This window comes from Callionymus lyra, chromosome 17, assembly GCF_982586985.1.
Source record: "Callionymus lyra chromosome 17, fCalLyr1.hap1.1, whole genome shotgun sequence".
Lineage (NCBI taxonomy): Eukaryota > Metazoa > Chordata > Actinopteri > Syngnathiformes > Callionymidae > Callionymus > Callionymus lyra.
The window spans coordinates 1,779,974-1,800,823 of NC_141834.1; the positions used below are offsets into that span (position 1 = coordinate 1,779,974).

General features: G+C 37.2%; 1 protein-coding gene across 4 annotated transcripts in view; it reads left to right on the forward strand.

Moving 5' to 3' along the window:
* Positions 1-9,189, forward strand: part of epha7 (eph receptor A7) — a 68,289-nt gene extending 59,100 nt beyond the window's left edge. For 2 of the 4 annotated variants that reach the window (XM_087778926.1, XM_087778927.1), the window contains exons 9-17: positions 697-752; positions 1,832-1,957; positions 2,399-2,584; positions 3,377-3,438; positions 3,645-3,854; positions 4,505-4,714; positions 6,320-6,513; positions 7,175-7,330; positions 8,447-9,189. In XM_087778926.1, the coding sequence (XP_087635052.1) occupies positions 697-752; positions 1,832-1,957; positions 2,399-2,584; positions 3,377-3,438; positions 3,645-3,854; positions 4,505-4,714; positions 6,320-6,513; positions 7,175-7,330; positions 8,447-8,561 (1,315 nt within the window). In that variant the 3' untranslated portion in view covers positions 8,562-9,189. The remainder of the gene's footprint in view (positions 1-696; positions 753-1,831; positions 1,958-2,398; positions 2,585-3,376; positions 3,439-3,644; positions 3,855-4,504; positions 4,715-6,319; positions 6,514-7,174; positions 7,331-8,446) is intronic. The other 2 variants (XM_087778928.1, XM_087778929.1) reach the window with 1 other exon arrangement.
* Positions 9,190-20,850: the final 11,661 nt, after the last annotated feature.

Consider the following 20,850-nt stretch of genomic DNA (forward strand, 5'->3'; position numbering starts at 1 on the left):
AACTCACACCTCCCAGGTTGTTGGAAATTACAATAATAAATGAACTGACAATGTTTTCTGGTAAGAAATGTAACTTTAAATGTCAATATATATTTGACTTTAGGTAAAATATATATTTTTTAAATTAAAAACAAGTGCAAATCTGTGCAATTAAACAATTAATGTGCAAAATAAATCCTACTAATAATCATTACTCTAAAACATATACTCCAATATGGACACCTGGAAATATATGTTTTTTCTTTACACAATTTAGCAATTTTTAAGTACCTTTTTTCAGGACCTTTATTCAGTAAATTTAAAATAATGTATGTTGTAACAAAATGTTTAATCTATTTTGATTTTTAATTTAGCACAGATCTTTATGACTGTTTTATTTGTTTGTATAAACAATTTGTATTGTATCATAGCAAATTGATAGGGTTGCTGAAAACACCGCTTCATAGACCATCTTTTTAGATAAATAAGAAACAAGGAGGTTCAAGACAGCATTAGACTATACATTCAACCGAAACATGATTTCCTGCTGCATATTTTTGCTTCAATAGTCCAGACGAAGCATGTTCTACTCAGCTTGGGTTCAGCTAGGATTTGTCATGCACTGCATTTTCATTCTTGAGCTTTTCCAGTTTTTTTTTCTTTTTTTGTTTGCATAATCGCTTGATTACTCTGCTTTCTCCGTCCCCTACTGTGCAGACACTGCGGGTACAGCAAAGCAGATCAAGAGGGAGACGAGGAGCTCTACTTCCAGTGTGAGCACACACACACACACACACACACACACACACACACACACACACACACACACACACACACATTCATTATACTAAAAATAATTAAGATCACTGTAAGATAACTGAAAATAATATGCACAATCCTGCTCTGAACACGTCAGTGTAACAATACAAGATGATTAAAAATGTATCTGTAAGTAGGGGGGTCTAAGACGACAAAAGGCTTCAGTGGTTTGTGTGTTTTACATGGTCAATTTGTTTGTGTCCTGGTGATAAGACACTGCCGGCATCTGGGATTGACGAAGCAATTATAGGCACAAGTGGTGATGCGCTGGAGCTCGGAATACAACTGACTATTTATTCGGCTTTGTTGTTGGAGTTTTATTCTTGATTTTGAAGACTAAATTGTTTTTTTTTTACTCGATTGCCTCACAATTAAATACTCGCAGAGGCAGATGCCTGTAATTTAATATCACATACATATGATAATAGTCAACATACCATCATGACTTACGGTGTTCTTTATCTAAAACTAATAATAAATATTTGAAAGGAAAATATAAAATAAACAAAAACTCAAACATCACATTTAAATTAATAAAAAAATTAAATTAAAGCTAAAATACAAATCCTTATTAGAATTAAAATAAACTGAATAAATACTATCCAGTTTAAATAACTTGTTTAAAGGAAAAACAAGATTATTAAATATGAACTTGAATCTGATTATTTTATATATTGTGTTGAAAATTAATAGCAAAAACAAAGTGTTATCTGTAAACCTAAATGTTAATAATTACTATTAAGACATACTTATCAGCGTATTTGCTTCAAAGAATGTAAATCACTTTGAATAGTTTTGGTCTATTTCACAGCACTCAGTTTTTCACTAATCAAATAAAGTTGTGTTATTCTAGATGTTTTGTTAGAACTAATAATAATGTTTTTTTAAGAAAATGATTTTTTTACTTGATATCTCACCTTTTCTGTAGCTGTTCTACTCTGTTTTCTCTCTTTTTAACTGTTTCCCTGACCGTTTTTGTGTCTTTCCTTTCTGCATATTTAATCCTCAAATCAAATTCCCTTTTGACCCACAGTTAAATTTCCAGGCACCAAAACCTACATTGATCCTGAAACCTACGAAGATCCCACCAGAGCTGTCCATCAGTTTGCCAAAGAGCTGGATGCCTCCTGCATTAAAATCGAGCGTGTTATCGGTGCCGGTGAGTTTGTGTCTCCCAGCTCTTCTTGTTTAGTCACCGTGTGCCCCCATACATCACACTGACAGCCAAATATTTACACCTTGGGAAGGGACACAGCTTCCCGTGTCGTATATTGATGGTGCAATTGCGACGATGGGGTAGAAGTTCATTGCAATTAATGTCCGGCTCGCATGTGGACGTGGCAGGCGCAGAGATTCTGCCACTGAGAAATTGCTGCCACATGGGTTTTCCAGAGGCGGTCAATGACAATATCCATGCATCTGCAGCATGTCTTATTATAGGTCCTGCTTTGCTTCCCGTGAGAATAACAAGATGTCGCACTCAAATTGATATCCCGCCACAGCACAGCTGCTTTGTCTCAAAATAGTGTAATAACTTTGTCACTTTAAAGTGCTTGTTTTTCTGCCTTTACTTCGGTCATGAGCGTTTGTTTTTTCACAGGAGAGTTCGGGGAGGTGTGCAGCGGTCGTCTGAAGCTCCCGGGGAAGAGGGAAGTGTCAGTGGCCATCAAGACGCTGAAAGTGGGCTATACTGACAAGCAAAGGCGAGACTTTCTGTGCGAGGCCAGCATCATGGGACAGTTTGATCACCCCAATGTTGTGCATCTGGAGGGTGTTGTGACCAGAGGTAATTACTCCGATGAATCCGCGACGATGAATCACTCCTTCTGAACGTATTACATTCCAAATGCTTGTTTATAATCTTTCAACTTTCACTAGATTGTTTCACAATTTTCATTTAACTTTTTTTTATCTATCTTATTAAAAAGATTATAAAACCCCAAAGACATTAATCTAACTCTGATTAAATCAAACATATAAATTGTCGTAACAAAAGTTGAATCCAAAGGATTTCTTCCTTTAAAAAAAAAAAACACTAATTACATTTTCGAAGATATTCTTGAAGTTGCCTCATCTGCAGGAAACCTGAGGGGTCACCGCTGATCCAGATGGTGGTGCTATTATAGTAAATGAGTCTTCACCTGCAGGCAAACAGATCTAAGAGAGCAGGTTAAGACGTGGTCAGGGACATGCAGATATATCAGAGTCCCAACAACACAGTGTATTGTGTTACGTCGCTTCACAGACAGAATAGACAGACGAATGGATAACAGGCTCATTATCCCGTACAAAAGACAAGTCGTTGCCAGGTATCAGACAAGCAGACGAGGTCAAAGGCAGAATGAATCGATACCTTATTGTCAGTGCAAGGGTGAGGTAGGCAGGGACGGTGGATGGTGTTTTCACGAAGCCTTGTTCACTTGATAGTCACAAATGTCCACAATAAAGTAGAGCAAATACAGGTTTAAATATTTTTTGTATATACAATGGCATTGATGAAGACTTGAATAAATGTAGTAGATGGTGTATTTTAAGAAAAAGGCTAATGTATGCAATCCTTTTTTTTTGTATTCTAAAGGAAAGCCAGTGATGATTGTCATCGAGTACATGGAGAACGGGTCCCTGGATTCCTTCCTCAGGGTTAGTGCCTCCTTTCTAAAGTAAAGGAAAAGCTGCATATTTAGTTTTTTTTGGTATAACTTTGCATTTTTTTAGAACACATCCCCAGGAGTCTGTGCTGGACTGCTATCATAAATCTTTGCTAGCGGAGCCGCCGCAGTTCTTTTAACCTACATTTCCCTCATGGTCAGTGGAAGATTGCTGACCAGCGTTTCATCTCTTTGCAGAAACACGACGGCCAGTTCACAGTCATCCAGCTGGTTGGAATGCTGCGGGGCATCGCGGCCGGGATGAGATATCTGTCAGATATGGGTTATGTTCATCGAGATCTGGCAGCGAGGAACGTTCTGGTCAACAGCAACCTCGTATGTAAAGTGTCGGACTTTGGTCTGTCAAGAGTGATAGACGACGATCCTGCTGCAGTCTACACCACCAGTGTGAGTAGATTTACCCTTTTAAACTATTCATGGAGATATAGAGTTAGGTTTCCCATCAAGTTTTCATGTTATCTTGAGAAGATGAAAAGAATATTGTGACCAATGTTCGGTCAGTTTCTCATCTTAAAAAATATATCATATTAAATATAATTTTACACATAAGGTGATGTTGTTAACCAGATATGTTGCATGTCGATTTGCCATTGTAGGACAAAAAAACATAAAAAAAACAGTTCAATCATTGAGATTGGTTCTAAATTTTGGCCAATGTTTTTTCTTGATATACAGGATTTTTCAGAAAAATCACTTAAGGAATGTGATAATTAACTATCACTGTGAATAAATATTTGTATTTTTGAGTTGCTACAGAATTCAACTTCAACCTTTCCTTCTTAAATATACATCTTTAGGTCCCAATATCTACTCAGTGTGTATTCTTATAAAAAGTGACAGACAGCATATTATTTTTAGTCCAATAAGATTCCAGCAACAACGGTGTACCTTGGTAGTCAATAAACTGAATTTAAAAAATACTTTGAAGACCATAGATACTCGTCCAAAAGATAAATAATTTCAATATGCATTATCAGAAAAGGTGACAGTAATAATTTGATCAGAGAAAACATAATTTCCTTCAATTGGTATTTCAGGGGAAGGTGCTGTATCTAATAATCTTTACTCAAGTCACTGACTTTCATTTCACTTGTCAGGGCGGGAAGATACCAGTGCGATGGACCGCCCCGGAAGCCATCCAATACCGTAAATTCACCTCAGCCAGTGACGTGTGGAGTTATGGCATCGTCATGTGGGAAGTCATGTCGTATGGGGAAAGGCCGTACTGGGACATGTCCAATCAAGATGTGAGTTACTCAAATCGGTCTTAATGTACACTGTAAATATTCATGTTCGTGCAGCGACACAAACCTCTGGTGAATTCTTTAGCATGTCCTATTAGATGTTGCCACAGCCAGTCATCCACCTTAACTAGGCGAATTGATCACATTGTTTAAACTGTCTCAGGTACACGTGTCCAAACCATTTGAGTCCTTACATTTGAATGTGAGCTTTGCCTCTGATATCCTCATCTCTGATCTTGTCGGATTCTTATCATGATGGGTTTATGAGTTTTTCTAAAGCAACTGATAACATTCTCATGAAAGCTCAGCTCAGGAGATTACACAGTCTGTTTAAAACAGTATATGACGATTCATTGAGAGGAGAGAGTGCCATCTAGTAGTTTTTGAAAACGATTACACTGTCTATCATAGTGCCATTCGATTACCAATAAAAACACAATTTAGGTTTGTTATCCTACACAATGATCTGAGATCAAAGTATTTAATTATAAATAATATAATAATTTATAATATCTAAATTATAAATATATCCGTTTGTGACATTTACTATTATTGATCCGAAATCAGAATATTGCGTACGAAAAATAACTTCCCACTGAAAGTGTGTTGTCAGGAAAGTAAGTATTGTCTGGGGTGTGCACTTGTTTAAAGCCACTGTATCGCACTGAGACAAAGTTTGTGTCAAAAAGAAAGATGCACAATTTTTTTTTCACTATATTCTGTAGAACAACCTCAACTTTGTTTAGTTGTCCATAAAGCCGCTCTCTGGGATTTATTCCAACCGCCACTGGGTTTTATAAAGACATTTCTCAAAATGCCTTCGTGAAAAAGTCACCTTTAACTCTAAGAACTCTTTCTCTGCCAAGTTGGAACTGCACCGTCGAAGGTGGGAGTTGAACTGCAAGAGCATGATTAAGATTCCTCAGCAAAGCCCTGACGATTGAAAGGAAGATCTCATAAATGCTAAACAAGATAGCCGGGCATTCAGACGATGTTTGTGCTGTTCTGACGCTCTTCGGCTTGACACAAATCAATGTCAGTTTCTTTTTTGGCTTTGTCAATATGTCAGACAACGTCCCGGAGGAATGCAGAAGGAACATTATTTGCATTTCCCCAACATTCTCAATGTTTTGACACCTTTTCCCTCAGTGAGTCATTCTGAGGGTCCTGGCAGACAGAGCTGATGAGTGCGAACATACACACACTCAACCACATTCACATGACAACGGAAGTACACAAATCAAAACACCCAATCCTCTGATCCTTTCTCAAAAGCAGGGCGATGTAACGTGGTAGACACTGCAGAATAATCCCATGTTGAATATAGATGTTGTGTTTAGACGTGTAAACCCGGCTGGGAAGGTGCCCGAGGGAATCACACCTGCACTGGTGCGTGGAGGAAAGTAACCAGGAGCCAGATCCAGTTGTGCATAAATGATTGCAATTTTCAAAATAATTTTGCACCTAACGGTGCAGAGGCGGTCGTAACAAATCTCTTGCTGAGTAATTTAAGTCCAGAAGCCAACAGGGAAAAGGACGAGCAACCCTCGGCGAAGCCTTATATCCTCATTTCATTCATGTTATTAATTTTTTTTCCCATCTCTTCAGGTGATTAAGGCGATAGAAGAAGGCTACCGTCTCCCGGCCCCCATGGACTGTCCTCCTGGTCTGCATCAGCTTATGCTCGACTGTTGGCAAAAAGAACGAGCCGAGCGTCCCAAGTTCGAGCAGATAGTCAGCATTCTTGACAAGATGATCCGCAATCCAAACACTCTCAAAACACCAGTCGGAACATGTATTAGGTGAGCTATTGTCAAAACGTAATCACCTGAGTCGAAACAGTTAAAAGAACAAATGTACCTCATTGTCTACAACATGAAGTGAGTCAGATTGTAATATTGTCTTATCTTAATCTTTGGAAGTTCAATCTTAATTATCTCGGCGTCGTCCTCCTTCGTCAAAGCTCCAATCCCAATTACTTTGTGACTTCTTTGTCATTTTTACTCTTATCAGAAGTCTGTCTAATGTCTAGAAGTCAGTTCCTAAACACTGACATTTTTGTAGGTCCACCAATGAATTGGTGGGTCATATTTGGCCCCCAATCCTAGTGTTTGATCTCAAGGAAAGATTTTTTTTTTTCATCTACAATATTTTGCATGTTGTGGAATAATTGATTGTCGATGATGATCTGATCAAGATACATTCCCCTTGATATTAAACAAAGCAGATGATGGTCATAGGAAATAAATTATCTTGTCTTTATAATTACATACATAGTAAATATGTATTTTTTATGAACTTCCCTTTGTCTGAAGCAGGTCAAAGGGAACGTTGTACATTACATTTTTAGTATAGAGGGGAAACAAATGATGTGTCATTGATGTTTGTAAGCATGGATGAATTCATTTATCCTCGCTCTGATTCTGTTTCCTCTTCAAACATCTTTGTATGTTCATCCCACAGACCAATTAGTCCACTGTTAGATCAGAGCACACCCGACTTCAATGCCTTCCACTCGGTGGGAGAGTGGCTGGAGGCCATCAAGATGGACCGATACAGGGACAACTTCATAGCAGCTGGCTACAGTTCCCTGGACTCTGTGGCCAGGATGTCAATCGAGTAAGTAAAAGCGTCACCCTAAAGTAGATCTGCATCAGTGGGAAACACTTACACCTACGATGTTATGACTGTTATCACATGCTTCTTAGGTGACTTCATGAAAGCAGGCCGATTTTATCAGCAACTTATTTTAAGCAAGACAGAGCATATCATTTCTAATAGACATTGCAAAGCTATTATTAAGACACTCCGGCCTTGGTGTTTCTAGCTAGAAAACTGTCTCATTTTTACTTACTGTTTTTGTAATGGTTTACTTGTGTTGTATGGTTCTAAGCATCTAGAGGTGTGACCATCTTATTTTTATTGTACTTTCTGGACTAAAAGCCCATATTTTTCGAGACGCTTTGAACCCTATAGATTTTACCATGATGCTGATCTTTAGGTTTTTATAAAGGGTTAGTAGCCTTCAGAAGGTGAAGTAGTGCAAGAGCAGAAGAGATGCAGATCGTCGTTGGATTTTGTCAATACAGTCACATACACCCACATGATGGAAAACACATTGAGAAATGCACATGATGCAGCTTTTAAGTCAAAGCTGATCAGTGTTGAAGAAAGACATGGAGATGCTCCACGTAAACTTGGCATAGTTGTTGGAGACAGCAGCGTAAATAACATACTGAGCTCAATTAAAAGAAGATGGCCTAAATTAAAGATGACTGTTTGGATAAGCTTGTTATTTTTTTTTTCTCTATTTTCTTTTAGTTTTTTGTTATAGGTACAGTTTCAGATAGAAAATGTATTAACATTTTTAATTTTTTTATTTAGTTAGTGTGGCTTATTTGCCCGATTGACCAGAGATATTAAAATTATTATTTTGATTCTTCAAAAACTCCAGGAAACAGTTTCTCACCATTGAGGCAAATCAAACTTTTAAATATTTTGTAACCTCACAGTTGGTAGGAGACTAGTAGAACACTACTAAGGTGATATATTTCTGGCCAGATGTCTCTTTGGTGCAGTAATAGTACCCCTGACATAGACACTCTACCGTACAAAAATGATTGCAATGTTTATCTGTCTTGAATTGGTAGTGTAATGACATCAATAAATAACTTTTTTGTGCATAAAAAGTCATTCTTATCTGCCGACTAATCAATGTTTTATTGTGTTTTCCAGAGATGTAATGAGTTTGGGAATTACACTGGTGGGCCATCAGAAAAAGATCATGAGCAGCATACAAACTATGAGAGCCCAGATGCTGCAGCTTCATGGTACAGGTGTTCAGGTCTGATGGGTTCCTGATGGACTGCAGAAGGGTCGACTCGGAGCATGAATAGAAAGTTCCTGCCGCAGCGTCCGATGAGGACGTCTGTAGTGTCTTGGCACGATCATTCTTCTGTTCTTCAGTCAAGGATTGAGCACCACCTCCTGGACGGCTGCTAATCAGAGGAAAAGGGCATAAAGCAACAAAAAACTACCTGAAAGAGGAGCCTTTCCTAGCTTCGGTTTTCCCTCAAACTTCCAGAAGCGCTTATAAACTCAACCACATATCAAATGGCGCGTTACACAAGGGTTGTCGTGCTGTTGGACTGAATGAATTGCACACTATGAAAGTGATTTGAAGTCACTGTTCTGTGTTTTTTTTTTCCTCGGGTCATGTATTGTGTTGGCCACAGTGGCATGCTAAGGTGTATTTCTTTATTTCCCTCCGTTTGGATTTGACAACAGGGTAAACTCACTTCAACCCAAACGCTGAGGAGATTTGCACTGGGACATGCTGGACTGTGTGTTGTGACTCGTTAATGCTTACAGAGTGGTTTATTTGACACTTTCAAGTAGCAATATACTTTGCTTTACTGCTCACTAGAGGGAATGATTTAGTTGTGTGTTTCCGCACTGATAAACGATTGTATTTACAATGCCATTGTCACTTATTTTGCCATCAATTTGCCTAAAATGTTTTTAGTACGTTTGTCTCTAGCTGCAAATAGATTCTTGACGGGTCGTTTCGAGGAAGGTGGTTATGGTAGTTATTGCCTTAAATGTGTTAAACAAAGTGTTGCTGCCATTTTAGAACGCTTTGTAGGTGGTTCATTCAGTGGATGGGCACGTTTACTTTTTCATAATAGAATGATGTCTTTCTATCTTAGGGTGAATTGATCATATTTAGGGTAAGAACGCAGATCAATGCTGTCAGTAGCACAGTAAAATGAACAAGAAAACTAAGCAATAATAACCAGCTATAAAAAGATTCTGACTTGAGATTAAAAGGTGCTAGAGGTTCAGGGGTGACGTGCTAAAGGGAACCCTTTGAATTTAAGAGATCGTCAATTGGAGAAGTGTTCATCTAAGACCCGTAAACCTAGAGACCTGGCAATACGTCATCAGCGCCAACCACAGGCTCATGCTAATATTCCAATAAAACAAACATCTAACATTGTATTGGTCAAGAGAATGGAGATAAGCACTTATAGTTTGAAAATTCAGATGGCTGTGTCTAGCCCTGAAATCAAACAGCTAACTAAACGGTTCAAGTGTTTACAAGGTTGATTGTGCTTGATCTTTCCTGTTCAGAGCCACTCATCACATTTGGTTGTGGTGTGGCGACCAGAGACAAAGAGCCCAAAGATGTGCTCAAACAAGTTTTGTGCCATCTGTCTGTCAACGAGAACCAGCGTCAGTTTTCAAGTCACTTATAGCCAAGCTGAACATCAGATAAAGGTAAAGAAAACAACACTCCGCCCTCGATTGGAAGTCACCTCCCCAATTCCTGCTCGTCTGAGTAATGCTCATGTGAGACTTGACAACTACAAAAGAACCAAGATGATTCATATTTACATAAAGAACAAAAAGGATGCTTTCCGATTACAGCTTGTCCATCTACAAGATAGAGATCTGCATATGGTGGAGTGGCAAGAAAATATACTGCTTCTAAATGAAAGACTACATTGTGACACCACCAACTAGCTTAGCCTTACATACCTTAATTTAAGTCATCTGTATTTCTCCTCATTGTAAAACGGTTTTGCTCAAACAATAGTTGAAAGCTGCCTTGAATCAACATCTACCTACTAAGTAGAACAACAATCTATAAATCGGTGTAGCAGATTGCATTACTGTCTAAAATGTTGTCTGGGAGCTTCTGTTTGCCTGTATATTAGGCAGGTCCAAGGTTTCAATATATTGGAATCTATACTCCTAGAACTGTGGCAGTACCAGTATTCATGTGGACCTCAAAGAGCTACATGGTGCCAAAATAGAACATTTGAAGTTGCATGGACAGGGTTGTTTTATTTTACTTATAAATTTGACAATAATTAACATTAAAATTGGGTGAATAGTCTACAATAGTGGATTTAAATAACAGGTTTTGAAAACGGATTTTTGAAAGCATTCCACATTCCACATTCCGAGGGTTTATTCCAGCTGAACGAGTAATTTGGTCACTTGAACCAAGTACATACAACAACCAGCACTCATAAGAACCCACTAATCTATTGGAGGCCCCAATACCAGTCGGAGACATTACATATATTACTATCCTCTAGGAAATGCTGAGAAGGTTTCAAGTTAAAGTTGGGATCACTTAAGAATGTGAAAAAAAAGGCTTAACTGCGCCTGATAGTTGCCTGGTACATGTAAATGACGACCCAAAAGTGAATCCTTTATTACACATCCACCCATCCGTGTTCCAACGTTGACTTGACTTTCCCCACTGAGATGTTAAGTGTTAGGAGTAACATTACTAGAGCTGTTGAATGTTGACCTCCAACAGGAATGATGTATCGCTGTTTATACATACACTGTCTCTTTAAAGATTAGCTAGCTCTATGTGGACGGATGTGTTGGATCCATTTTCACCGTTGGACTATGCTTTGTGTGGAGACACTCGCTCTAAGCCTCTCTTCAGCACACACAAACGGGCACACACACACACACACACACACACACACACACACAAACATTGTCTTTATCCATACAGCAAAGCTCAGCAATTGGGTCGTATCCAAACCTTTGAATTGAATACAGACATAAATTCATTCAGTCAGCACAAAACTCCCCTATTCACAGGCGGCATGCACCATCCCACCCCACCATACGCCCCAAATCACTCCCCTAATATGGGCCCCTGGAGGCCCCCACAGACCTCAAGGGCAGAGTTGCTATGTCTCATTTTGTATTTTGTTTGCTGGGGACACTGACTCTGGAGCCAAATTGAGATTAAGGCTTGGATACAATCGATTGAGAACCCCCTAAATAAGAAAAAATGGACACTTCAATAATGTCTCTTCTTCTGCTTGTTTCACTTTAAACTTCAGGTTGCTTACTCTGGAACAAAAACAAAAAAAAGAACAAAAAAACCTTTTGCTGTTTGATTTCAGCAAAGTATAAAAAAAACAAAATGGCAAGACTGACATTGGGAGTGACAGACTAGTATGTGGTACACAGAGCTATTTTTCAGATACTTTTTTGGGATTCGGTAGCTTGAGCTGTTGAATCATTTCAAAGAGTGCAGCACTGTTGATTGTGCCAGGATGTGTCAGGATCCTAAGGAATCTTTGTATATGTACTAATTGTAAAACTTGTACACTTATTTATATTCTTTTTTTACACGTATTACACAGTAGAGAGCTCTGACTACATTAAAAATGCACTATATTTTTCTATCCTGCACCCATTCACACATACACCATCTCAGTTGTATATAATTTGTTCATTTAGGACCAAAGACAGCAGATAGGATTTGCATCTTTACTACTTTGACTTTAGTTTGTTGTACAGTGATACAAATTGTTGATTTATTATTTATTTTTTTCTGTGAAGACAGTGTGAATACTCGGCGACAAGAGTGTTTTATCCAGCAGCAAAACTGTATGATCCTTAATTAGAAAAAAAAAAAAAATCTTGTATCTTAGTTCTTTTTTTTCTTTCTTTTGCTTTGTAACCTTTGTAATAGACTGTACATATATTTTTGGAAATACAATACAATCTCTACAGAAAAACTGGCTTTCGTGTTGACTGTCATTTCTTTGTGTATCTGAGTTTCTTTGTTCTTCACCCATGATCCAGAAAAGTTACATGTAAAAAACAAGAAAATGTTTAATAAAGCAATATAATACATTTTGAGTAGCTATTATTTATAATAGTACATATTACATTTATATATTATATAGAAACCATTTGATAGAGAGTTAATTATCTTTCTTGATAAAAACAATGATAAAATAGAAGACAGGCCTTTATTTATGTGGATTTTAGGCGACTTTGTCACTTTAGAAAGGATAAATGTGTGGGGTTTGCAGAATCCAGTCAAATCTATGTCTTTATCCTGGTCCACTTCTTAGTTTTAAATCCATTGCCTGACAAAAAACAAAAAAAATCTATATTCTCCTTGCTGCTACTCCTTGTCAGGTGTGCATTTCGATTTCTATCAGAAATGAAAATCTATGTGAGCTTCAGGTACTGAAGTTTAATCAGAAGTGACAATAAGAAGGTAGATTTTACAATAACAATAATAACTTAATTGGGGGAAACAAGTGACAAGTGATGATCCTCATTGGTTATGCTTGACGAATCCCGAACAACAACATACGCAGGTCAAGGACAGATCTACCAATGCGACAAAAACCTCTCCATGAGTGGTGTCTGTATAAACTAACTCAGGGATCAAGGTTAAGTGACCATTTCGTCCAAGACAATATCTTCCAGCATTGCAGCCTGATTTGAACCTTCTTCCTGCATACTGCATATATGTGTGTGTTTTTCTGTTTTCATTTTCTTCAAGGTAAGTATGGGGATTGGGAACAATTGTTATTCTATTTGTCTTTCTTTGTGTCCAACAATGACACACTTTTAACAAGTGGTTGATATTTTTCCCTCTCATTTTCAGCCAAAAACCCCTCCAGGATAAAGATATCATTCTTTCAGCAACGAGGTGATAAATGTATTCTTGTGTTTGCCAATAGATCATTGATCATAAACATTGAGGTAACAGCACAAGGGTTGTTGAGATTGTTTTGTGATGCAGGACTCCATCTTTGTCCAAATAAGCCAAGGGCACAGTAATGGTTACTTAACTTCGGTTTATTCCTCAATCCATATTACAGTTTTTTTCAGTCGCTAAGCGTTTGTCAAACCAGTTGTCACATTTTCAAAACTCTAAATACAATTATCAGTCTTTTGTGGCCATACCATTCGCACATATCATGTCTTTTCATGTCGTCAGTGAACACATTTCCACAATGCTTACATTTTCTTAACAGACGAGCTAAACCTCCCAACAAAATGATGGATTGTTTTTTTTTATTATTTACAAATGTTAACACACAACATCCTACGATAGCAAAAAAAATATTCCAAACCTTAGATACAGTAAAAAAAAAACTCTGCTTCTATGATATGATATCAGTTCAAAAACTATATATCTCAGCTGATAGTAAACAAACAATTGAATGGTTGACACACCGCTCATTTATGTTGAGTACACTGGCCTTAGACTCAGAGGCAGGAGTTAAAAGGACGACTGAGGACTGAGAAGTCTGTTTGGAAACAGAAAAATAAAAAAACACTGTAATGCCTGGACGAGGAAGAGTAAGAGCAAGAGGCCGAGTGAGAGGAACAGTAACAGTGAGAGGAGCAGTAACAGTGAGAGGAGCAGGCCCAAGGAGAGGGCAAGGTAGAGGTGTAAGAATGCGGGGTAACATTCCAAGGGCTGCAAGAACGGTAGTCAGTGATGAAATTCGTGCCACTATCATTGACCACGTAATCAACCATGGTCTTTCATTAAGAGAGGCTGGTGAAAGAGTGAAGCTCAATTTGAGGCGGTCAACGGTTGCCAACAGGTAAGCACTGCATTTTACATGGATTGTTTCTATTCTCACTTCACATGAGATCACAGAGATTAGATACAGTAATGCTTTTTTTAGTCCCCCCTCTTTATCTAGGGTGCTGTTGTTTTTTTGTTCAGAATGCTCTTGTGAGTTTCATGGATATTTTGTTCACTGTACGAACTTTTAAACATTTTCTGTTCTATCATATAGTAAACAGTATTTCTACTGTACCTCCTGAAATAAACAGTAAAGGCAAAAAAAAAGAAAAAGATTTGTGGTTTACTGGAATGATTTTGAACACATTTAGTGTAAAAACAAGGATTGCATGTTTTGCATGCAAAAAGCTGTAAAACTAAAACATAAACGTCCATGCAGTGTTTGTAATGTCCACAATAGCCAGTAATTTGAAACCTGGTGTACTTTTATTTTACCTTGTGAAGTGAAAACAAGTGTTATTCTTTGACAGAATCATCTCGTTTTGAGTCAAAGTTAGTGTGTGCAGAGAAAGATGTGTTCTATTTTGAAATGAAGAGTTAGTATATATTTAACAAAATGCGCTTTCGAGAAGAAAATTATCCGTTTGGCCAATTGTGTTTTGTAGGTGAGAGTCTGTGTTAAGAGTTTAGAAAAAGTATCTGAAGTATGGGTAAGCGCTTGTTAGCGATTGAAAAAAATGTAACTGTTATTGTAACTATAGACCATCTAATGCTGTTCATAGAAGCAACAGTAAGAACATCATACTGTTACCACAAACGTTGGAGACAAATATTCCAGCTTTCCCGTTTTTAGTCTGTAGTTGTTCTTTGCTGAAGTGAGTGTCTTCCAAACAAATTCAATCTCTCTTACTACTCCTGTCTGGGGTCAGATCCTAGACCTGACTGAAAAACGTTTTACTGGCTGAGAGGGTGGCAGCTGTAAAGAGCGATAACTTTTGCCAAATTATTTAATTCTTTTCGGATTAGTCTCCTTTGAATTATATGTAAAATTTTCTGTCACGTTTTCTGGTCAAAGTTCTGCTTTTTTTTTCTTCTTTTTACCATGTATAAATATGTGTTACACTAAAAAAGAGCTACACAGCCCTCATAAGGAAAGTCTATCAGATATCCTTCCATGTGTCTTTGAAAAGTGACTAGTCAATGTGGCGGTCCAATCCCTGACTGTATCACTTCGATATCTATTTTCCAGTCAGACATATTTTCTGTCCTGTATTGGGGTTTTTTATTATCAGTTTTTGAGTAGTGATTTGTGTCATCAGGATCATTAATGAAATGCCTTTCTTTATGTTCCCTGCTGAATCTTTCTTGCAAAACAGGTTTAATTCATTGAGGTTACTTTTTTTTTTTCTGACCACAACAAAAATGTCCCTTTTTAGTGTTTTCTTCATCTTATAGCATTATTACTGTTTTTTCTTTTTGTGAAGGATGGTAATTGAGATGTCCTTGCTCCACACAATAGGTGTTGCTTATTTTCTCACACAACATTATCCTGAACAGCCTGATCCTGCAGATACATATTTATATCTGAACGGAATCTGTGGAAGGAACTTAAGATAAAGTAGTAAACTGTATCTTAAGTTAACAAAAGATAAATAAAAGACATAAGTAACAAATACATATTCTGTTTCAAAACTGTTGCAAGTAGATAGTAAAGAAATTAAAAAGCACTTTGTTGAGACAAACTATGACATTGAAGTAATAACACATGTAACTAAAACATGAGATTACGAGGCTGAAAGAAAACTTGCATTTTCTTTATCATAAAATAAGAAGCAAGACTTTACTGATACTACAAAAGGTCATGTTTCAGGTGCAAAAATTCAGTAAAAAGTAAATGTCAACAACAAAATAATAACTATTCTGCATTTAATATAAAAACTTTCTTTTCCTTTCAGAGTTTTTTTTTCCATATATATATATTTGTTGCATAATTGAGCCAGTTTTTTCAAGCAAATAATTGATCAATATTTTCAAATGACGTCAACATTTTAGTGAATACAGGCCTATTTTGATATGTTTCTTATTTAACGTTAAACATTTCCACTTGGCTATTCATTGGCTCAAACCATCCAGGACTAACTAGTCTGTTGTAGGAAACAAATCTCCTCCAGAAACACAGAACACAACATTATTTATATTATCCTCCCATTAATCTGCATCAAGATCTTAGTGTGAAATAATCTCATCTGCGTTTCCTCCTCGGACAGGGTATGGACTGCCAGGTAGGAGTCTGCTAGATGAAGACAAACGAGATGAAAATCCTCTGTGTTTGACAATCCCGCAATAAAATATAGCCCTGCTTTACCGATATTGCCGTATATGACATCTAATCAGGAAGTCACACAGGAATATGGAGATGAATGGTTGGAAAGAGCAGAAATTGATTACGAGGTATGCGCTGGCTTGACTAATGATTTACCTGTATTAGGCTGGAAAGAAAACAGATCATGGCCCATTTAGAAGACAATGCGTTTGTTTTGCTCACAGCAGGTGTTTCCTTCTGGGAAATATAATGTGGTATTTACAGAAGTAGGTTTTACATGCCTAATCTGCTGTTCACATTTTGATGACAAATGGTGGTGATTCCTGGGCAAAGTGTCTCTGTTATTTCAGACGGAGATGATGCTTTATCAAAAGTTCGAAGGCATATTGTGGGAACTTACAAAATGAAGATGGAAACTTTTTTTTGCTTACTTTACACTTGCCTGTTTGTTTCTACTATAATCTGGAGCACAGTAAGTGAAGAGTCTGTCTTTAGTGTTTTGTGGTTCCATGTATTGGTTTGGTCCCTTATTTAAGAAAATAAAAGATGCAGTCAAGTACAATGTCAAGATCTCAATGCTGTCTTCAAAATCGCACACTTCTCTAAGTGCACTGCTTTACAGTACGCTGTAGGAGAATGCACCTACTTACGCAGTGTGCACATTTCAACAGGGTAGTACTGTGTCAAATAAAACACTGCCGCTACACACCTACCAGAAATGACTCGGAAGCTTCTTCGCATAGCGCACTACATGCTCGCACACATCTCAATGTGAACCCATTGTTGCGAGTCAAAATATTATGTGTTAGTGTGCGATTTGGGACACACCACTGGTGTCATGTAGATCTTGTTCTTCCTCTTTCAAGATGCTAAATGTCAGAGTTACAGGTAAGCATTAATGTTGCGGGACACATATTCAATCAAATATTCAGATGAAGACAAAATGTTACGCAATTATTCATAAAGTAGCACATAAACTGTTATTTAAATGCAATAATATTCAACGTGAACATCATAAAGTGAAGGAAAATGTCATTATTTTGGTAAAGCAAACCTTTATTTTAAATGGAAGTAAAGGGGTTGATGCAACATTCATTTGGAAAATTGTACTTCCGGTTTGGTATGTATGTTCGAATTGCAAAAGAAAACGTTCTGTCGTTCAAATCCCTGTAGAGAAATGTCAGTTGAAATGATGTCAGCAGGTACATATGTATTTCTTTTATTTTGAAGAATATCAATTTTGACGAAATGCTGCAAATTAACACGTTATAAAATGAATTTATTACACTTGAGTGGCAATTTAATGCGAACACTATCCAGAAAGGAGGGTTTTTAAACTTGGTCCAGCCGGGGCAACAAAGCAGTATTGAGGTGACAACAATGGACACAACTCGGGCGAGTGAGGGAAGTCTTTGCTAGAAGTTTATTTACAACAACAAAAAGATTCCAGACAGTCAAGAAGAACTTAGTGATTTCAATATTTTGTAAAAAAATTATGATTAAAATGTATTTTTTGTAAACCTACCTTAAGCAATGTCATTTTCTCTTGATTCTCTTCTTAGTGTATTTTTTTTAGAAATCTTTTTTTTAATTTGGGGACTTTCATCACATATAAGATTAAAGTGTGATTCACTAGATTAAATAATCAGCAATCCTATAATTAATGAGATCATTTTTTTGACTGACAGCACTAGTAAAGTTACTTCACTTGCACTTTAATAAATAATTTGAACACATATTTTCATATCATGGACATGGATTGTATTTGTACCTACATTGTGAAAAAGTATCAAATTGAAAATCTTGTTTTCCATATTCATGAAAACAAGTCTTTTTTTTTTTTTTTTCAATTTCCCAACCCATCCTTGATATGATGGTAAATGTGCCTCCAATCCCATCAGACATCTATTTAAGCTCCACTCCCTTGTGTTGTCGCTCGAGTCCTCTCCGGAGACGCCATTACTATGAAACATCCCATGCTGGTGATTGTTAGTTTGGGGTTGGTTGGACAATTAAAGGACAAAAAAGACATAAAAATACAAAGTACAAAACTTTTTTTTTAAAGACAAAACTTTTTGTAGATATAAATACAAGTCTAGGTTATCATCTATATTTTGACTTACAGCTCCAGGTAATATTACTGGAGCATGTGGAAGGGAAGGTGATCTTCAGCATTGTATTCCAGACTGAGGCCAAGTTGATCTTGGATCTGACCATCGCTGTTGGGTGCATCCCACTCAAACTGGAGGAGCACTACATCTCCATCAAAGTTAAATCATGAACATGATAAGAAGAATATTTCCATGTGCAGAGTCACTTCAGGGCCCTGATCTTCCTCCTGACATCATCAAGTCAAAACCCAGCACAGTATTTGTTAACTTTTTCGCCTAAGAACATGGTGGTGAATACAGCCTCGGTGGAATGTATCCGCCAGTATCTAAGTCAAGTGTTCAGTGTTGTACAATGGATTTATTCATTGAAATATCGCCTTAAGAATTATTTCACACATTCCTATTATGGAGGAAAACTGAGTAGCTACCAGTTACAACTGCTTCCAATATGATTTGCAAGGCCTCAAGAAACACAATCAGTCATGGTTTAGTAAGGATTATTGTCACTATTTACAAGATGTTTCATCATATTCAGCGGGGATTCAAAGTCACCATCGCATGATGAAAATATGAGAAATGTTTAAACTCCAATAGTGGAGACTATATATATCTGCATTGTTTCTGTCGACAACTTCATGTGGCCGAGTGATGATTCTCTCAAAGACAGCACGACAGAAAGAGTTGCAGCAGAGTTGCTGGCATGATGGGTATGATTCGAGTAGAGCAGGGTTGACTTGTGAGTGTGGGCGTAGCCTGCGTGAGACCTGGCCTCACCGCAAAAGTGAGCCCTCAATCGGTAGCAATGTCAGGCATGAAGAGCAGGGGAAATCACAAAGTGACCTATTGTAAATTGTGCTGATCCAGAGATGCGAGGGCACAGTTGTGATACCATTATCTTTCCATCTGACGCATTCTTCATGGTGAATGAATAGCAGGGAAAGCTTGCTGAACAGAGAAACAATAGAAGAATCTCTGTACTCTGTCTGTGCATAGAGATTTATACACTGATAAGTCAGACGCGTGTGATATGCCATCTCTTTCAGAACAATTAGGCTGTGCATCTCATAAAGTGGACTGGGATTGTTCACAGCTGTCACATTTTTTCCTTACCACAAAGCCATTTGTAGATAAGATTTGAATGCATCTGAAATGAGCAACAATTCTTTGAATGCACTTAATGAATAATGGCACAGACAGATGGCCGCTATTTTTGTGAGCGTTGCTCTTTTCTGAGAAATTTTCTATTATGTTAAGAAAAGTGTTTTTTTTTATCAAAGTGAAAGCAGCCAATAAACTTGTATTGCTACATATATTTTCTGGCATTTAATACTGAACAAACTAATAATTTAACATTAAAGTAACATTTTGAGATAGTACTAATTTGCTGAACAACATCCTTTACTAAGCTTGCTTTTTTCCAGGCTTGCCATAGTCATTATACTAAAAGAAAGATGTACTTTTCCCACATTTGTATTGTTAAATGGCACCTAAACGATTGTTAAATAAATATGTTACTACACAAGAACCATGTATATAACGCTTAATATGGACTTTATGTAGGCAACAACTAACTTGACCCAAGTGACTGAAGAACCAGGAGACACAAGAGATAAGAGATAAGGAACAACTTCTCACTTAGAACACTACAAGGAAACGCTGGTTCAAAAGGAAATACAGAAGAACGGGAAAACAAAAGGGTTTCAACTTTACCAGCATTTGAATTTGGTCAATCTGACACTGCAGACTAGAACTGGGAAACTTACGTATTGGTTTCAGCCAAGTGTCATTTCACAAGTGACAGTTACACGATCAAGTTAATTTAACAATCAGAAATTTGTAAATAATATACTTTTTTTTTTAATATAACGGCAGCCTTAAAAAAAGCAAGCTGATGAGTGTCGTATGAACCTTTTGAGTTGTGGCTTCTTGTTCAGCAAATACATTCTATCAGAAATGTTTAATTGTGTATGAAAGAAAGCCAGTCAAAGCTCATCCAGGAAATACAGAAGAACGAGAAAACAAAAGGGTGATAATAATATTATGATAATAATCAAATCAAATGTAGCAATGAATAAAGTATTATATAGTATGTTTTTTTTTAAATAAATTCCCACAATGCATATAAATGTCTCCTTCGCAGATGGAGTTTGTTGTGTGTTTATGTAAAGTCAGAAAGTGGGTCTAGGTCAGTTTAGGTATTCGTCACTTCGTCTTAATAACTACTATAGAAACATATGTTTTCCTCCAATTATTTATGAGTTGAAATATGTTATTTGTGTTTAGCTTGTAATGAAGTGAGACAGATGCCGATGAATCACCTTTATCTGACTGTGGATTTATCCAGCAACATCCCGACATGTCAGGTCAACACACACAGAGG